The sequence below is a fragment of the Macaca fascicularis genome, chromosome 19 (assembly GCF_037993035.2).
Source record: "Macaca fascicularis isolate 582-1 chromosome 19, T2T-MFA8v1.1".
Classification (NCBI taxonomy): domain Eukaryota; kingdom Metazoa; phylum Chordata; class Mammalia; order Primates; family Cercopithecidae; genus Macaca; species Macaca fascicularis.
In genome coordinates this window covers 42,987,693-43,006,799 of record NC_088393.1, presented here as the reverse complement: position 1 = coordinate 43,006,799, position 19,107 = coordinate 42,987,693, and the positions used below count along the sequence as shown (strand labels likewise).

The 19,107-nt window shown below is 53.5% G+C and overlaps 2 protein-coding genes across 7 annotated transcripts; one reads left to right on the top strand and one right to left on the bottom strand.

Annotated features, from left to right (window-relative positions):
* Positions 1–5,154: 5,154 nt before the first annotated feature.
* On the bottom strand, positions 5,155–15,515 carry PROSER3 (proline and serine rich 3). Of its 6 annotated transcripts, XR_012427468.1 has the most exons (12): positions 15,429–15,515; positions 14,202–14,298; positions 13,715–13,917; positions 11,583–11,710; positions 11,372–11,475; positions 8,769–8,851; positions 8,540–8,679; positions 6,755–6,942; positions 6,468–6,637; positions 5,665–6,246; positions 5,494–5,575; positions 5,155–5,326 (listed from the first exon to the last, which is right to left on the bottom strand). XR_012427468.1 is itself a non-coding variant. In XM_015441597.4 (11 exons), exons 1-11 carry the CDS (start codon positions 15,437–15,439, stop codon positions 5,185–5,187), a joined length of 2,151 nt encoding a protein of 716 aa, XP_015297083.3. In that variant the 5' UTR covers positions 15,440–15,515; the 3' UTR covers positions 5,155–5,184. The 6 variants fall into 6 exon arrangements, 5 of the variants coding, with proteins under 5 accessions (XP_015297083.3, XP_045234569.2, XP_015297082.3 ...); XM_015441597.4 differs by having other exon boundaries at positions 5,665–6,637; XM_045378634.3 differs by having other exon boundaries at positions 5,665–6,637; positions 8,540–8,649.
* A 1,106-nt stretch (positions 15,516–16,621) lies between these two features.
* On the top strand, positions 16,622–19,100 carry HSPB6 (heat shock protein family B (small) member 6). Its single transcript, XM_045378637.2, has 3 exons — positions 16,622–16,840; positions 17,765–17,887; positions 17,975–19,100. Exons 1-3 carry the CDS (start codon positions 16,643–16,645, stop codon positions 18,134–18,136), a joined length of 483 nt encoding a protein of 160 aa, XP_045234572.1. The 5' UTR covers positions 16,622–16,642; the 3' UTR covers positions 18,137–19,100.
* The last annotated feature ends 7 nt before the right edge of the window (positions 19,101–19,107 follow it).

Sequence of the window (19,107 nt, the reverse complement as noted above, 5' to 3'; positions counted from 1 at the left end):
GCCAATCTCCAGCCTTGATTTTTTTTTTCCCCCTAGGAAAACGTTTAGGGGGAAATGCCAGAGCATACTTATGCCCCCCATAAAGCAATCCCAATAGACCTGCTACTACTGAGCAAGTCCAGATAACACTGTAATAACGCCCTTCACAAAAGGGTCTCTCCTTGGTCATGCCCTCGACAAGATTCTCACCTCAGAGGGTCTTGGTCTGTTCATTCATTCATTCATTCACTCAAACTCTGATCAATTTGTAGATACACCAATAACCAAACCAGAAGAAAACATACCCTACCCACATTGGAGCTCAAAAGCTATTGGGAGAAGACAATGAACAAAATTAACATTAAAAAATACATAGAGTATGAGGCCAGGCATGGTGGCTCACATCTGTAATCCCAGCACTTTGGGAGGCTGAGGCGGGCAGATCACTTGAGGTTAGGAGTTTAACACCAGCCTGGCCAGCATGGAGAAACCCCATCTCTACTAAAAATACAAAAATTAGCCAGGCATGGTGGCAGGTGTGCCTGTAATCCCAGCTACCTGGGAGGCTGAGGCAAGAGAATTGGTTGAACCCGGGAGGTTGCCGTCAGCCAAGATCACGCCACTGCACTTCAGCCTGGGTGTTGGAGTGAGACTCTGTCTAAAAAAAAAAAAAAAAAAAAATGCTGGGGGCGGTGGCTCACGCCTGTAACCCCAGCACTTTGGGAGGCTGAGGCGGGAGGATCACAAGGTCAGGAGTTCAAGACCAGCCTGGCCAATATGGTGAAACCCCATCTCTACTAAAAATCAAAAATTAAAATTAGCCAGGCGTGGTGGCAGGTGCCTGTAATCCCAGCTATTGGGGAGGCTGAGACAGGAGAACTGTTTGAACCCAGGCGGCAGAGGTTGCAGTGAGCCGAGATTTTGCCACTGCACTCCAGCCTGGGAGACAGAGCAAGACTCCATCTCAAAAAAAAAAAAAAAAAAAATTAGAAGGTGATTCATTCTATGGAGAATAATTAAGCAAGGGCTGGTGAAAGGGAGTGCTGAGGGAGGGGTGAATGTGCAGTTACTTATATACTAAATTTGCTGACCTCACTCCCATCACAGGGACTTCCCACACGATATTACCTCTGTCTGGAGTGTTTCCCCATCAACCCCTGCAGTGATTTTTAAAAAAATTTTTTAATTTTCTGGGTACAAAATAGGTATATTTAGGTATATATATTGAGAGGGTACATGAGATGTTTTGATACCGGCATGTAATGTGTAATAATCATATCATGGAGAATGGGGTCCTGCAGTGATTTTAAAACAGCTGCAAATTATCTGACACTCTTCTTATCAAGATGCGGAGTCTATGACTGCTTTCTATGAATCTGGGTGGGACTGGGATAGCTTCAACCAATAGAAAACAGTGGAAGTGACACAGTGATTTCTAAGGCTATGCGATGAAAGGCAATGCAGCTTCTTGACCAATGTTCTTGTCCACTGGAATGAGCTATAGAACCATGGTGCATCATATGCGAAGTGTGACTATGCTGAAGCAGCCATGCTTTGAGGAAGCCCAAACCAATGGAGCTGTGTATAGGCATTACAGTCAGTAGTCCCAGTCAGACTGGGAGAAGACCATGGAAGAAGTTCCCGAGGATTCCACTCCACAGCCATCAAGTCTATCAAGTCACCTTTGAGTCCTTCCAGTTGAATCCTCAGACATCATGGAGCAGACAAAAATTGATTCCAACTGAGCCCTGTCCAAACCTCTGACTCCCAGAATCCATGAGCATAATAAAATAATTGTTTTATGTCACTAAGTTTTGGGAGCGGTTATCCAATAAGAGTAATTAGGACAGCCCTTTGTTAACTAGATAATTTCTATCAGCTTCCGTGTAAGTTCCTCAGGAATGCTTCTAGACTCCACTAGTGACCCAGCTAGATCAGGTTCTGCTACTGTAACATCTTTCATTTCTCCTTATATCTCAACAGCTATTTTTCTTGTCGATTGCACTGTTTGTTTGTTTTTGAGATGGAGTCTCACTCTGTTGCCCAGGCTGGAGTGCAGTGGCACCATCTCAGCTCACTGCAGCCTCTGCCTCCCGGGTTCAAGCAATTCTCCTGCCTGAGCCTCCCAAGTACCTGGGACTACAGGCACCCGCCACCACGCCTGGCTAATTTTTAGTACAGACAGAGTTTTACTATATGGCCCAGCCTGGTCTCTAACTCCTGACCTCAAGTGATCTGCCCGCCTCGGCCTCCCAAAGTGGTGGGATTACAGGCGTGTGCCACTGTGCCCACTCTGATTTCATTTAAATGTATGGTTTGCTTAGAAATATTAGAAACTGGCTGGGTGTGGTGGCTCACACCTGTAATCCCAGCACTTTGGGAGGCCAAGGCAGGTGGATCACGAGGTCGAGTTCAAGACCAGCCAGACCAACATGGTGAAACCCTGTCTCTACTAAAAATACAAAAAAAAAAAAAAAAAAAAAAAAATTAGCCACACGTGGTGGCATGCACCTGTAATCTCAGCTACTTGGGAAGCTGAGGCAGGAGAATCGCTTAAACCCGGGAGGCAGAGGTTGCAATGAGCCGAGTTTGCACCACTGCACTCCAGTCTGGGTGACAGAGCAAGACTCCATCTCAAAAAAAAAAGAAAGGTTGGAAACAAGTATTTACCATGTCTGTGACATACAGAAGTTGCTAGCTATCCATCTCATCCCTCCATTTTATAAATGCAGATATCAAAACAACCCCAATCATATATTCTCCATCATTTTATTATGAAAAGTTTCTAATATACAGCAAAGTTGAAAAATTTTACAGTGGACATCACTTAGATCCACCATTTAGATCCTACCATGAACATTTTGCTATATTTGCTTTATCTCACATCTACCTATTACCCTATTTATCCATCAACCCAACTCATCTCTGGATGCATTTCAAAATAAATTGCCAACATTGGTATATTGTTCCCTAAATATCTCAGTGTACATACTTTTTTTCTCTTTTCTTTTTTTTTAAAGACAGGGTCTAGTTCTGTAGCCCAGGCTGGAGGGCAGTGGCATGATCTTAGTTCACTACAATACAGCCTTGAACTCCTGGGCTCAAAGTAAACCTCTCGCCTCAGTGCCCCTCTCCATCCCCAGTAGTGGGACTACAAATGGTGTGTCACCACACCTGGCTATTTATTTGCTTATTTATTTTTGTAGAGACGCGTCTTGCTGTGTTGCCCAGGGTGGTCTCAAACTCCTGGCCTCAAGTGATCCCCCCGCCTTGGCCTCCCAAAGAAGTGGGATTACAGGCGTATCTTTAACTGGCATGCAATATTTTCTTTTGAGGTAAACTTTACATACAATGAAATTCACACACTTCGCTAAGTTTGATAAGTGCATACACCTGTGTAACCCAAACCTCTTCCCAGCATGGCAACTAGTTTTTTTTTAATGTGGCCCTCTAAAGCAAGTGTCAGAGAGAGAGAGAAAGAGAGAAAGAGAAATTATCTTTTTTTTTTTTTGAGATGGAGTCTCACTCTGTCACCCAGGCTGGAGTGTAATGGCATGATCTCGGCTCACTGCAACCTCTGCCTCCTGAGTTCAAGCAATTTTCCTGCCTCAGCCTCCTGAGTAGCTGGGATTACAGGCACCCACCACCAATGCCTGGCTAATTTTTGTACTTTTAGTTGAGACATTTCACCACGTTGGCCAGGCTGGTCTCGAACTCCTGACCTCAAGTAATCTGTCCATCTGAGCCTCCCAAAATTCTGGGATTACAGGTGCGAGCTACCATGCCCAGCTGAGAAATCACCTTTTCTAACTGAACTTTAGAAGTTAAGCTGCATTGGCCGGGCGCAGTGGCTCAAGCCTGTAATCCCAGCACTTTGGGAGGCTGAGATGGGCGGATCACGAGGTCGTGAGATCGAGACCATCCTGGCTAACACGGTGAAACCCCATCTTTACTTAAAAAAAAAACAAAACTAGCCGGGCGAGGTGGCGGGCGCCTGTAGTCCCAGCTACTGGGGAGGCTGAGGCAGAAGAATGGCGTAAACCCGGGAGGCGGAGCTTGTAGTGAGCTGAGATCCGGCCACTGCACTCCAGCCTGGGTGACAGAGCGAGACTCTGTCTCAAACAAAACAAAACAAAACAAAAAAATTGGCCAGGTGTGGTGGCAGGCGCCTGTAATCCGAGCTACTCAGAAGGCTGAGGCAGGAGAATCGCTTGAACCCGGGAGGTGGAGGTTGCAGTGAGCCGAGGTCACGCCATTGCACTACAGCCTGGGCAACAAGAGTGAAACTCCATCTCAAAAAATAAAATAAAATAAAATAAAACAATGGTGGAGATGGCAGGATTTGCTGGTTAACTGTGGGTGGAAGGGAAAGACAGAAGTCAAAGACAACTCTAAGGTTTTTGGTCTGAGCAGCAAAGGACAGAGCTGAAGAAAGTTGGGGAGCAGCATGCTTAGGGGGAAAGATTGGAAACATTTAGGACCTATGGAATTTGAGATGTCTTTTAAACGCTTGGGTAGAAATGGTGATGAGGTAGGAGCCCAAGGTTTCGGGGCCAGGTCTAGATTAGAGATAGATATTTGAGGATTATCAGAATACAGATGGGGTTTAGTGTCATTAAGCTAGACAAGAGCACCTGTGGGTGGGTGTAGATAGAGATGTCAACGCTATGGCCCTGGGTCATGCCAAAGTTGACATGCTGGGCTAGTGATGAGGCCTGACCAGAGAGGTGCAGAGAGAAGTGCTGGAAGCCGGGAGGGAAAGTGCTTCAAGGAGGGAGGGGTCAGCTGCATCAGACGCTGCTGCTGCTCAAGCAGGTGTGGGCTACAGACTGACCATCATCCAACACTCCAATGACCCTAGTAGCTTCTTCCCCAGAGGACAGTCCTTTGGTCCCATTTGAGCCAGGGTTCCTGAGTGAAGTCAGATAAGGTGGGTCCCCAGTCTTGCCAGAAGTCTTGTCTGAAACCCCCTCTGCCCCAAGGAAGATATAACCAGAAAGGAGATCTTGTTTCCATGGTCAGGAAAGGGGGGTGCAGGGCAGAGCCACGGGGCGGAGGAGGGTGGGGGGCATTTCCTTAAATTGGCACGACCCCTTGGCCTTTCCAAACAACCCCTTTCTCACAGATAACCAGTAACCGTGTAAAAACAAAAACAAACAAACAAACAAAAACCTCGCTGCGTAAAATAGAATCTCTATGTACAATTCAAAGTCGTCTGGCCTCCAGGGAAGCTCCTTCCCTTCGTAGCAGCCTCCTTGGGGACCTGGGGGACGACCTGGCTGGAGGGGAGCAAGATCCCGGGTCTTTGGCCTGGTCCAACAGGAACGATAATCGGGCATCCGCTTCCCTGGAGAAAGGCCGGGAGAGCAGAGGCTGGGATATGTGCTCAGGCTTAGGATCTGGGGCTGTGGACGGAGTGCTGGAACAGGGGATGAGGAGGGCTGGGTGCCTAACCGGGTCTCAGAGGACTCGGGGGCCCAGTGTCATAGACTCTGGGGATGGAGGATCAGTCACCTTTTCTGCCGTCTCAGCTCTGCCCTCTGGGCTCTTAGCACCTGCAGCACGGGATCGTCCTGGAATTCGCTGCCATCGGAGTCTGGTGGAGGGAGGAAAGAATGAGCTCCAAGGAGCTGGTCTCTTAGGGGGCTGGCCCACCACCTACATCCGGGAGGGAGCGGACATCACCTTCTGCAGCCTGCAGCAGCCGGGCGGCCTGGGAGAGCAGGGCCTCCGAGGGGGCGTGGTCAGCAGAGGGAGGGGGCGGGGCCAGGGCCTCCGGAGACCCCACCTGGAAGGCAGGCGGCGAGGCCTTGACTGTGGATGCCTGCTCAGCTGGAGAGGGTGGGACCTCGGGCTGCCGGCAGGATCCAGAGGAAGGAGTGGCTTCGCTCTTCCAGATCACTGACCCCGCTGCTGGCGGCAAGGCCTTGGCTTTCCGAGACTCGGCCTTGGCCCGACACCGGGATTCAGATGGAGGGGGAGTGGCCTTGGTTTGGGGTTGTGTGGCCTTGACTTTCAGAGATACAGACTCAGGTGGAGGCGGGCCCTCGAAGTGAGAAGGAGCGTCCTCCAGGCTGTCAGGGAACAGCCGAGCTGCCACTACCTGGCCCAGGACACCCCTGAGCTGAGGGCCAGGTCCTTGGCCAGCTGCAGTGACTCCCTCGGCAGCCTCTCGGCGAGGGGCTCTGCTCCTCCGAGACGTGGACCTCAGGCTCTTAGGCTGGGCACAGCTGCTTGGCTCAGGGATGGGCAAGCCCTGGGGAACAGCTGGGGATGCGAGGGTGGAGGCTGGAGGTGCAGGGGTGGAGGCTGGGGGAGCCGGGGTGGAGGCCAGGGGAGCCGGGGTGGAGGCCGGGGGTGCAAGGGTGGAGGCCAGGGGAGCTGGGGGCATGAGGGTGGAGCCCAGATGTGCTAGGGTGGAGGCCGACTGCGTGGGAGGAACAGCCCCAAGGGATACCCAAGGCCCAGACTGTGGGGTGCAGAAGAACCTGTGGGGGCTGGGGGCCCAAAAGATGTGTGGAGAGGACATTGAGGGAAAAGGAGCTCTCTCCATATAGAAGGCCTCTGGTGGACCAGGTCCGGCCACACTGCTCCACAGTGGGACATGGTTAGACTGTGTCCCCAGAGAACCGAGGGTCTCCACTGGAGCAGGAGAGGTCTGTAGATAGATAAGAGAGATCTGAGACCCTCTCTAGAGAGGGTGGAGGGTCCTCAGTCCCCCTCAGATCCAGCCCCTCCTCCAGCTCCCACCAGGCTTCTCCCTCCCTCAACTCACCAGAGTGCGAAGGGCAGGGGTCAGAGGTGGCACCCAAGCTCTGTCACCCTTGCTTCCCTGAGCCTGTTCAAGCTTCCGCCGCTGCCGCCACTGGTACAGAATGTCATCCTCTGGCCGAAGGGGTGCTTGGGAGGAGGCTGGGGCTGGAGCAGGGGTGGGGGTCTGGGCCTGGGCTGGTGCCGGAGATGCTATAGGGGATGGGAGGTAGAGAGGACAGCGTGAGGCAGGGGCCAGGGAGATCAGCAACCCCATGACAGCCTGCACACACGCCCTCCAACTGTTCAGGGGGTTACTCAGATAGGCTCTCCCGATACCGTCCCAGCTCCTCTCTAGGGTGGGAAGAAGGGAAGGGGTCAAAGTCAGGGGAGCAGAGCACTCCTGGGCTTCTCCACCTGTCATCATTCAAGTCTTTGTTATATATATAGAGAGAGAGTCTTGTTCTGTCACCCAGGCTGGAGGGCAGTGGTGAGATCACTGCAGTCTCGACCTCCTGGGCTCAGGCAATCCTCCTGCCTTAACCTCCTGAGTAGCTGGGACTAAAGGCATGCGCCACCACACCGGGGTAATTTTTATTGTTTTGTAGAGATGGGGTCTTGCTTTGTTGCCCAAGCTGGTCTCAAACTCCTAGGCTCAAGCCATCATCGTCCCACATGGGCCTCCCAAAGTGCTGGGATTACAGGTGTGAGTCACAGCGCCTGGTCTCATTCAACAAATATTTATTGAGCTGTTCTGGACATTGGAGTTACAGCAGTGACCAGAAGACATATTCCCCAGAATCCACCCACTCCCCCACCCTCTATAGCCCTCGCCCTGCTCCAGCCCCACTCACCCAACCTGGACTCTCAAGCAACCTCCCTGGCCTCTCTACTCTCCTCCAAATCTGTTCCCTACTCTCAGCCAGAGGGAGCCTGTGAATACCCGAGTCAGACCAGGCCCTTCGTGCTTAGGAACCCTCCCTTAGCTGCACCTCTCTCCTGGTAAAAGGCAAAGGCTTTGTCTTTTACACCTGTGGCTCCATCTGCCTGGAATGCTCTTCCCTCAATTATCGCACGGTGCATTCTCTCACATCCATCAGATCTTGGTCACCTTCCCTGGCTTCCCTATTCAAAACCAGCTGGGCTCATTCTTGTAATCCTAGTGCTTTGGGAAGCCGAGGGGGTGGGGGGGATGGTTGAGCCCAGGAGTTCAAGATCAGCCTGAGCAACACAGTGAGACCCCCATCTCAACAAATGAAAAAAAAAACAATTAGCTGGGCATAGTGGTGCATGCCTGTAGTCCCAGCTATTCGGGAGGCTGAGGTTGTAGGATTGCTTGAGCACAGCAATTACACTGTGATGGCACCATTTATTTATTTATTTATTTATTTATTTTACTTTTGAGACAGAGTCTCTCTCTGTCACCCAGGCTGGAATGCAATGGCACAATCTCAGCTCACTGCAATCTCAGCCTCCTGGGTTCAAGTGATTCTCTCCTGCCTCAGCCTCCTGAGTAGCTGAGACTACAGGCATGCACCACCAAGCACCACTATGTACCACGCACGGCTAATTTTTGTATTTTTAGTAGAGACTGGGTTTTGCCACATTGGTCAGGCTGGTCTCAAACTCCTGAGCTCAGGCTATCCTCACGCCTCAGCCTCCACACCTGAGCCACTGCACCTGGCCTTTTTATCCCTGTTTTACAGCTGGAGAAACAAGGCCCAGAGAGGCCCAAAGTCCCATAGCTGGTCAGTGGCAGAGCTTGGATTTGCACCCAGGCTTCCCTCAGTCCTTGCCTCTCAGCCCTTACCGGGTGCCCTGGGGTCAGGGCCCTTGCTGGAGTCAGGGATGAAGGTCTCCGAGAGGGGAGAGAGGCCATCGGAACGGGTGGGGAATGAGGAAGTGCTGGCATCGCTGGGGCTGAGGGAGGAGGAGGAGATGGAGGCTTTGCTGCAGGGAGAAGGCAGGAGTGAGGCAATGGAGGTCTGGGCCATGTGGAGCTGCAGTGGGAAGGGTGATGGGGGCGGGGGTACAGGCACCTGCGTTTGAGCAGCCTGGCAGCTCTGCTCTGTAGGCTCAGCGTCTCCAGGTCCAGCAGGGATGAATTCCATGTGTTGAGATTCTGCAGGGTGACAGGGTCAGACGCCAGCCCCAACCCAAAGGCTGCTGGGAAAAGCGTTCTAAACAGAGGGCCTGGAATGCAGGCTGTGTCACCCTTGGTAACCTCACGTGTCAGCTTAGGATCTGCTCCTCCTCCTCAGGGAGGACAGACCCAGTTTTGCCCTTTGGATTAGCACCTTTTTTGGGGGGCGAGGGGCATGGAGTTTCGCTTGTTGCCCAGGCTGGAGTGCAATGGCATGATCTCGGCTCACGGCAACCTCCACCTCCTGGGTTCAAGCAATTCTCCTGCCTCAGCCTCCCAAGTACCTGGGATTACAGGCATGTGCCACCATGCTCGGCTAATTTTGTATTTTTAGTAGAGACGGGGCTTCTCCATGTTGGTCAGGCTGGTCTCGAACTCCCGACCTCAGGTGATCCACCCACCTCAGCCTCCCAAAGTGCTGGGATTACAGGCGTGAGCCACCAAGCCCGGCGGATCAGCACCTTTCATGGACAAATCATGGTTGGAGTAGGATGGATCCCACCTCCCAGATCAGAGCTGACTCATAAGAGCATTCTCTCCTCTGGTTCACAGTGGTTGGCTCAAGGATGAGTGAATCACAGTGAGCCCTGGGGCTTCGGATGGAGCAATTAGAAAAGCCCCCACTTTCCACTGGAGTCATGGAGCTGGGACCGTGGGAGCCTAGAGACCCCGAGGGCCATCCTGGCTACCATGAGGGGAAAGCCCGCCTGGGACTGAGCCCAAAAAAGAGGAGCACAGAGGTGGGCGTGGTGGCTCAGGCCTGCAATCCCAGCACTTTAGGAGGCCGAGGCAGGAGGATTGCTTGAGCCCAGGAATTCGAGACCAGCCTGGACAACAAAGTAAAATCCCACCTCTACCAAAAAAAAAAACAAAAAACACAGAAAATTAGCTGGGCACAGTGGCGCATGCCTGTAGTCCCAGGTACTCAGGAGGTGAAGGTTGCAAAGAGTTCAAGGAGTTCAAGTCTGCAGTGAGCCATGATTGTGCCACTGCACTCCAGGCTGGGTGACAGAGTAAGATCCTGTCTAATAAAAAAGAAGAAGAAGAAAAAAAAAAAAGGTTGAGTGCAGTGGTTCACACCTGCAATCCCAGCACTTTAGGAGGCCAAGGCAGGAGGATTGCTTGAGCCCAGGAGTTCGAAACCAGCCTGGACAACAAAGTAAGATCCCATCTCCACAAAAAAAACCAAAAAATTAACTGGGCATGGTGGCGCATGCCTGTAGTCCCAGGTACTCAGGAGGCGAAGGTTGCAAGGAGTTCAAGGCTGCAGTGAGCCATGACTGTGCCACTGCACTCCAGCCTAAGAGTAAGACCTTATCTAATAAAAAAAAAAAAAAAAAAAAAAAGGCCAGGCTTGGTGGTTCACACTTGTAACCCTAGCACTTTAGGAGGCTGAGGCGGGCGGACTGCCTGAGCTCAGGAGTTCGAGACCAGCCTGGGTAACATGGTGAAATCCCATCTCTACTAAAAAAATACAAAAAAATTAGCTGGGTGTGGTGGTGTACACCTATAGTCCTAGCTACTTGGGAGGCTGAGGCAGGAGAATTGCTTGAACCCAAGAGGCAGAGGCTGCAGTGAGCCGAGATGGCGCCACTGTACCCCAGCCTGAGTGACAGAGCAAGACTCTGTCTCTAAAAAAAAAAAAAAAAAAAAAAAGCATGAGCCTAGAGAGAGTTGGGTCTCTCCCAACATTATTCAAACACCTGGATCCAGGCATTTCTGGAAACATCTACTTTTGGATTTCTCAATTACATTAGCCAGCAAATCCTCCTTTTCTGTTTTAGCTTCCTTGAAGTGAGGATCAGCTCTAATTCTTTTTATTTTTTATTTTTTTTTTGACACAGAGTCTTGCTCTGTCACCAGGCTGGAGTGCACTGGCGCTATATCTCAGCTCACCGCAACCTCCGCTTCCCGGTTCAAGTGATTCTCCTGTCCCAGCCTCCTAAGTAGCTGGGATCACAGGTGCGCACCACCATGCCCGGCTGATTTTTGTATTTTTAGTAGAGATGGGGTTTCACCATGTTGGTCAGGCTAGTCCTGAACTCCTGACCCCGTGATCTGCCTGCCTCGGCCTCCCAAAGTGCTGGGATTACAGGCTTGAGCCACCATGCCCAGCCTCTTTTTTTTTTTTTTTTTAAATAGAGACATGGTCTTGCTCTATTGCCCAGGCTGGAGTGCAGTGGCACAATCACAGCTCACAGCAGCCTTGAACTCCTAGGCTCAAGCCATCCTCCAGCCTCAGGCTCTCAAGTAGCTGGAATTATAGGTGCATACCACCACACCTGGCTCTTTTATTTTAATTTTTTTTTTTAAGTAGAGGCAGAATCTCACCATGTCGCCCAAGCTGGTCTTGAACTCCTGGCCTCAAGCAGTCCTCTCACCTTGGCCTTCCAAAGTGCTGGGATTACAGGTGTGAGCCGCTGCTCCTGGTCTAATTCTATCCCAGGGCTGGTGCTGTCAGTTCAGGCACACAAGGGAGGGAGTGAATGGGGATGTCACCTGCTTTATTTCCTGAAGCGGAGCCACAGCGTGGGATGCACTGGTCGCCTTGGCCACAGTAGGGACAGCTGTATGGGGTCTTCCTTCTGGTTTGTTGGCTCCTGCTGAGAAGCCCCAGTTAAGGGTATGAGGGCCAGGAGGAGTGGCTGCTGGGGGCATTGATCAGCAAAGGTTTAGGGGTGCGGGTGGTGGATGGCACTGAAGGAGGTACCTGCTGCACTTTGACTGCTAGGGTCTGGAGAGTCAGACTGCAGCCACCAAAAGTCAGCTGGGGTTGGGCCTGCAGGCTGGCGCTCCTCTCGACTGGTGGGCTGAGCCTGGCGGAACCTATTTATATACCTGTGAACATCAGGGGATAGCAAGTGAGTAGAGTGAGGAGAGCCAAATAATAATAAGAATAATCATAGCAACCAACGTTTACCGAGCACCATGGCAGAGCCTGGTAGCTATTCCTCAATATCTGCTTTTCTTTCTTATATAGTCACATAACTGTTTTTGAGACAGGGTCTCACTCTGTCACCCAGGCTGGAGGGCACTGGTGCAATCATAGCTCACTGCAGCACCCAACTCCTGGGCTCAAGAAATCCTCTCTCCTCAGCCTCCTGAGTAGCTGGGACACAGGTGCATGCCACCATGCTTGGCTAATTTTTGTATTTTTATTTATTTATTTGTAATTAATTAGTTTATTTTTTGAGATGGAGTTTTGCTCTTGTTGCCCAGGCTAGAGTGCAATGGTGTGATCTTGGCTCACTGCAACCTCCGCCCCCTGGTTCAAGTGATTCTTCTGCCTCAGCCTCCCAAGTCCCTGGGATTAAAGATGTGTGCCACCATGCCCAGCTAATTTAGTAGAGACGGAGTTTCACCATTTTGGTCAGCTGGTCTCAAACTCCTGACCTCAAGTGATCCACCCACTTTGGCCTCCCAAAGTGCTGGGATTACAGGCGTGAGTCACCACAGCCCTGCCAATTTTTGTATTTTTAGTAGAAACGGGGTCTTGCCATGTTGCCCAGGCTGATCTGGAACTCCTGGGCTTAAGGGATCCTCCCGCTTTGGCTTCCCAAAGTGCTGGGGTTACAGGCATGAACCACTGTGTCCGACCAGGAATGTAACTTTTAGCTGGGCACACAGCCGCTCTCCTATGGACTATATTTACCAGGTACCCTTGTAGCCTTGTGACCGCGTGACTAAGTTCTTGACAAACAGGGTATGAAATGTGATTTTGGAAAGCTGATGTGGTTGAAAGCCATTTGCACCATGAAGGAAAGGGCAACGGTCTAGAGTTGGGATGGCAACAAGACAGAAGAAACCTGTGTCCCTGACATCTCAACTATGGGCTGCCACGTCATCCCTGGTGGCTTCTGCCTGGACTGCAGGTGAGGGAGGAATAAATTCTATCTTGTTTCAGCCATAATGAATTTGGGACTCTTTGTTACAGCAGCTGAACCTGTATTCTACAAATCTAAGTGGTCACTATGTGAGAAGCATTGCTAGAGATCATTACAGATAGCAACTCATTGAAAGCTTAAACAGCCCTAGGGGAGGTGTACTATTAGTATACCCAATTTAGGCCTGGCAGTGGCTCACACCTGTAATCCCAGCACTTTGGGCGGCTGAGGCGGATCACCTGAGGTCAGGAGTTTGAGACCAGCCTGGCCAACATGGTGAAACCCCATCTCTTCTAAAAATACACAAAATTAACCAGGCATGGTGGTGGGCACCTGTAATCCCAGCTACTTGGGAGGCTGAGGCAAGAGAATCACTTGAACCTAGGAGGGAGAGATTGCAGTGAGCCAAGATCATGCCACTGCACTCCAACTTGGGCAACAAGAGTGAAACTCCATTAAAAAAAAAACCAACCAATTTAGAGATAAAGAAACTGAGGTTGGGCATGTAAGTCTGGCCTGTAATCACAGCACTTTTTGGAGGCCAAGGCGGGAGATTTGCTAGGTGTGGTGGCATGCACCCATAATCCCAGCAATTCAGGAGGCTGAGGTGGGAGCATGGCTTGAGCCCAGGAGTTTAAGGTTATAGTGAGCTGTGATTGCACCACTGACCTCCAGCCTGAGCATAAGAGCAAGACCCTCTCTCTAAATAAATAAATAAATAAATGAAAAGAGATAAAGAAACTGAGGCCAAGATCATACATAGAGTTAAATGACAGAGCTGGGATTTGAACTCAGGCAGTCTAGCGCCAGAGTTCTTAACACACACAAAGTGCCTGGTTCTAAAAGAGTGCTGCAGAAACAGCTCTGGTTTTTGATTATTGATGATGATTATTACTGCATGCCTTCTCCCTCCCTCTAACCCAAAGCCTCCTTTTCCCCCAGGGCCGCTGGTACTTACTTGGCCACCACGGAGTCCCCGCTGTCAATCAGGGTGGGTGCTGGGGAGGCCCCCATCTGTCCCTCAGTGGTGCTGGGCGGGGAAGGCGTCCCTGAACTGGATGGCCAGGACTCCTCAAACAGCTCGGGGGAGTTGGGACCTGTGGCTAGAGCCTTGGGAACTTGTGGGAGCCTGGATCTCTGAGACCTGGATGGGCTCAGGGTCTAAGATGGGGGCAAAGCACAAAAAGAAAAAGTATGAGGCCTGATGGGTCATCCCTGCAGGGGAACCAAGACACACACGAAGTCTTAGTCCAGAGAGGAAGAAACACATCCTGTAATGATAACAACCTAGTGTGATGGGGGCTCGGATGAGGAATCTAGGTGGTAGAGAGGGGGACAAGGGCAGGGCCATGGGGAGGGGAGAAGGTCACATGTCTTCCTACCCTCTAGAGGTCATTCTCTTGCTACTGGGCCGGCACTCAGCACTCTTTGAGGGGGGTCCTCACCTTGGGACACCAGGTCTGGCTCCGGGATGGCCAGTAGTGGCTTCGACCCAGGGGCGCATCTCCAAAGGGACTATCTTGAATGGAGAAAACTGGCAGGCTGCAAGAGGAAAGTGGAGTTCAGGCAGCATGTGATTTTGCTGCAGCCCTGGGGAGGGGGACATTAGAGGAGGGCAGAACCGGACAATTGCCATAGATTCCTGGAGGAGAGGGGCTGTCATTTCCATGAAGCACCGCTGCACACTCAGGATAGCGACAGTGGAAGGGTGAGTCCTGGAAGCCCGCCCCTGGAGCAGTCTTAATAGGGAGCAACTCAGGAACTAGTAGCCGGTAGTTCTCAACCCTGGATCCAGTCTAGGAGGGGCTTTTCAACGTTACAGACGCGCAGACCAACAGAATCAGGACATCTATTAGTGGGGCTGGGCCTCCGTGTCTTTTTCGCAGCGTCCCAGATGATTGTGAAGTGGAGCTCAGGTTAAGAACCGGGGCTCGCCGGGCGTGGTGGTTCAGGCCTGCAATCCCAGCACTTTGGGAGGCCGAGGCCTGTGGATCACTTGAGGTCAGGAGTTCGAGACCAGCCTTACCAACATGGCGAAATCCCGTCTCTACTAAAAATATAAAAAATTAGCCAGGCGTGGTGGCGGGAGCCTGTAGCTCCAGCTACTTGGGAGGCTGAGGCATGAGAATGGCTTTAACCCAGGGGGCAGAGGTTGCAGTGAGCCAAGATTGTGCCACTGCACTCCAGTCTGGGCCAACAGAGCGAGAGACTCTGTCTCAAAAAAAAAAAAAAAAAAAAACCACGGCTGGACTTTATCACCGAGCATTTCCCATAAATTCTTGGGGACACGAAGGCAAAGGGTAGATGGACTACAAGCCCCAGGATCCACTGGGCTCCGCCTCCCCGAGAAAGTTCAAAGACAACGCCCAGGCGTGTCTGGGGGCCATTTCAAAATTAAGAAATTCAGATCTCAAGCCTTCCTTGGACACCTTTAGCGGAAATAATCCCTTGGGGCCACTCAGAAAGGAACATAAGACTCTTCGGGGACCCCCGGAATGCTGAAGGCTACGGCTGGAGCAGCCAACGGCTGTGGAGCATATTGGGAGTTGTAGTTCCAGTGCGGTGGAGCCCTAGCGACTACAGACCCTATCCCGCCCGTCCCCAGGCTGTGCTGCTCTCGCCCTTGGTCCTCCCCAGCCTCCTGTATTCCCTGGAAGAGCGATCGGCCTCACCTGGGATCCATCCCGCGGCTCCCTCCGCGCTTCCGTCCGCTCTGCTCCTTCACCAAACAGGCCCCGCTCGCATCTCCGTCGCTTAGCAACGCCCTGTCAGCCCCGCCCCTCTCTGTGCCCGCGCAGGCGGCGAGCGGCCTCCAAGGCGACCAATGAAAGAGAGGAAACAAAAGTACCGGAGGGAGGTGCTTCACGATTGGCTGGGACGACTGCCTGCCCGACAGGGCGCGTTTGATTGGAGAACCTGCCGCGTGTAGCAGTAATTGGCAAGATCGTGCACCAATGGGAAGGATCTGAGGCTGGGCCTGAGGTTAGGAGGTGATCTAAAGTACCCTCGCTTAAAAGTCCAGGTTTTTAAGCGCCTTCTTGCTGCAGAAGTCCTGTCCCGACTCCGGTCTAACTACCATTCTTTCTGTTGCAGGGGCAATGGCGTGGGGGCGGGGGGCGCTGTGTTCCCTCTCTAACAGCTATTCCCCCATCAGTTGGGCCAATCAGACCGTCCTGGTGGTCATCTAACCACTTACTTCTTGCTGCAGGAGCAGCTGGTTGCATCAGTTGCCAGGTCTGGGCTCCTGGCCGAGGTAGCGGGATCAAAATGAGCTATTTCGAGCCCCAGCGCGCGGCCCCCGGGGGGCCAGCCTGAACTGTTCATGTTCGCGCCCCCTGGCCGGTGCACACCAGAGGCTGAGTCAGAGGCACAGAATTAGGCCCGGCCTGCCGGGGGACTGGGCGCAAGGCCCGGCTGAGGATGAGGGTAGGGAGGGCCTGTTCTATGTCCTCCTGACATCCTGGCCGGGCTACCGCATTCCCCAGGAATCTGCTCCTAAGACCTCCATCTGCGTCATCCTCAGACCTGCCAGCGGGGAGGCAATGGATTAAAGGGACTGGAAACTCTTCTGTGGGCCTCTTGGGCTCTGGGCCCCAATCACCGCTCTGTGCTCCCCACACCCGCAAGGCTCCGCTGCCTCAGCCTTAGTTTCCCCTTCTGGAAATTGGGGAATCTTCATGACATCTTCTTGACAGCATTTGCCAGGCATCCAGCAAGCGCTTAATAAATGGCCAAGTCATTGTTTGGGTTTCTAAATAAGGCTCTCCTAATGGCCGGGTCTGGCCACGGTCCCAGTGTCCCTGGGCAGCCCTCCGAGGGGCCGGCACAGGGCGAACTATAAATCGGCGGCTGCGCACGCAGGAGCACTGCAACGCGGAGGAGCAGGATGGAGATCCCGGTGCCTGTGCAGCCGTCTTGGCTGCGCCGTGCCTCGGCCCCGTTGCCCGGACTTTCGGCGCCCGGACGCCTCTTTGACCAGCGCTTCGGCGAGGGGCTGCTGGAGGCCGAGCTGGCTGCGCTCTGCCCCACCACCCTCGCCCCCTACTACCTGCGCGCACCCAGCGTGGCGCTGCCCGTCGCCCAGGTGCCAGGCCTGGGGAGGGGGCGAACTCGACCACTTCCAATGCCAGGGGTCTGGGGCAGCCTGGGGTAGGAACGTGTGAGAGAATGTTCCTTGGCCTTGGGCGGGGTGGAGAGTCCGCAGCTCCGAAGGGCTTTCGGAGTTCCTGGGGAATCTCAGAGGCCGGCTCACTGCAGCGGGTGGGAGGTCCCAGTCGCTCTTAGGGGTGTATGTGTGTGTGTGTGGCGGGGGGTCTCAGCTCCAGAGAATAGAAGGCCTGGGTCACTCTAAGGGGAGTCTTGCTTACTCTGAAGGAGGCTGGTGACACGGGAAATCTGGGGAAAAGGAGGCGGGCAGTGACTCCCAAGGGGAAGGAATGTTCTTAGTCTCAGGGAAGAGTTGAGAGACTGTGTGCAGTGGCCCGGTATCTCCAGAAGAGGAGGGGAGGGCCCTGCGACTTGAGGAAGGGTTCCTGGCCACTATGAAGTGGGGGAAGGCTACCAGTAGGTGCTGAGGTCCCGTGACTCGACTGGGAGAGTAAGCAGAGGATCCTGGAGACGGGGGAAGGTCATCTCGGCGACTTTGGTGGGACTGGGGGAGAAGGGACCCGGGGCTCTGAGGAGGGAGCTGGGGAATCAGTGCCCTGGGGGGCACGATGACTTCGGATTCGCTGACACCAGGGGAGGGCACAGGTTCCTGACCTTGCAGGGGAAGGGAGCCTTATCACTGCAGGGAAGAGGGCAACCCCAGATATTACAGGGGGAGGGCGAATCCTCGTTATTCAGGGTGAAGAGGTACTGGGTGACTCCCAGTAGGAAAGCGGACTGCTCAGCTCCGGAGGCCAGAGTGAGCCGCGGCACGGAACCGACGGGGGTGGGGTCTCCCTGGGTGGGTCCCGCGAGCCTGGCCCGGCCGGGTAACAGTCCCGCCCGCGCCCGCTGCGCGCAGGTGCCGACAGACCCCGGCCACTTCTCGGTGCTGCTGGACGTGAAGCACTTCTCGCCGGAGGAAATTGCTGTCAAGGTGGTGGGCGAACACGTGGAGGTGCACGCGCGCCACGAGGAACGCCCGGTGAGCCGCGGCGGGGGCGGGGTTGGAGCGAGTACGCGCGCAGCAGGGCCAGAGGGGCGGGGCCGCTCAAGCCTCCCTCCCCTCCAGGATGAGCACGGATTCGTCGCGCGCGAGTTCCACCGCCGCTACCGCCTGCCGCCTGGCGTGGATCCGGCTGCCGTGACGTCTGCGCTGTCCCCCGAGGGCGTCCTGTCCATCCAGGCCGCACCAGCGTCGACCCAGGCCCCACCGCCAGCCGCAGCCAAGTAGGGGGCTGGGCCACGCCCGCACCCCGGGAGCGTCCTCAGGCTCCCTCTATTGAAGCCGATCTGACTCCGCCCAGCCAGATGTCCCGAGCGCGCCAAGAACTGTCCTCTCACCCACTCCTGGATTCTGCCCTGACCTCCACCCTGGACACTGCCTTGATAACCTAGACCCTTACACTGACACCCTCGCTCTCACACCTCCTCCAGCTTTCGGACCCCACACCGACACCTCGCCGGCTTCCAGACCCTACCAGCACTACCCTAACCCTCAGCCAACAGTCTCAGCCCCACCGACCCACTTTCTTGGCATATAGCCCCACTTAAGACCCCTTCTCTACTTCCTTCTGAGTCCTCTACGAAGATATCTGGGTACTACATTTCCATCCCTTCCCTATTTTGACACCAAATTATGGTGTAGACAGCCCTCCCCCAACCCCAGGCCTGTCAGGCACAATCCCCCCACCTCCCAAATGTCCTGGACTGCACAGACTTCCCACTCCAGACCATCCAGGCCTGGTTCCCAAGACCTGATCCTTCCCCTACGACCAGACAGTCCACAACTGCCCCGCTCCAGCCCATTTTCTGCTGTGAAACCCCAGCCAGCCACACCAGACTCTGGAACCCTCTTCTGACCACCCTAATTCTTGGACACCTATCCCAGGCCAACCAGAACACCCAACCCCAAACTGTACAGACTCTCCCACCCAAACCTCCCCAGACTCTGCACGAATGTCCTAGGCCCCCTCCCTAACTCTAACCAGACCCCGTCCCCCTAAGTCCCTTTGTCTTGACCCCCAAGTCTTCTTCAACCAGATAATCCTCGGCAACCCACCTCTCACCCTCCTCCTCTTCTCCTTCAAGACCCAGCTGAGCACCGGCTCTGATTCCCTACAGCCTTTCTCCCTGCCACCACTCCCTTACTCTTTCCCAGGCTCACTCTCCCAATAAATGTGCTAGAGCTCTGCCAACTGCTTT

What these genes read in the sequence shown, in the direction of transcription:
- PROSER3 (XM_015441597.4), bottom strand. An exon ending in CGCTTCAGGAAATAAAGCAG is followed by an intron (nt 8,852 to 11,371) that starts GTGACATCCCCA and finishes GTCACCCTGCAG; the next exon opens with AATCTCAACACATGGAATTC. An exon ending in CCCCTGCCCTTCGCACTCTG is followed by an intron (nt 6,638 to 6,754) that starts GTGAGTTGAGGG and finishes ATCTATCTACAG; the next exon opens with ACCTCTCCTGCTCCAGTGGA.
- HSPB6 (XM_045378637.2), top strand. Translation starts at nt 16,643, where the DNA reads ATGGAGATCCCGGTGCCTGTGCAGCCGTCTTGGCTGCGCCGTGCCTCG. An exon ending in TGGCGCTGCCCGTCGCCCAG is followed by an intron (nt 16,841 to 17,764) that starts GTGCCAGGCCTG and finishes CGCTGCGCGCAG; the next exon opens with GTGCCGACAGACCCCGGCCA. An exon ending in CGCGCCACGAGGAACGCCCG is followed by an intron (nt 17,888 to 17,974) that starts GTGAGCCGCGGC and finishes CCTCCCCTCCAG; the next exon opens with GATGAGCACGGATTCGTCGC.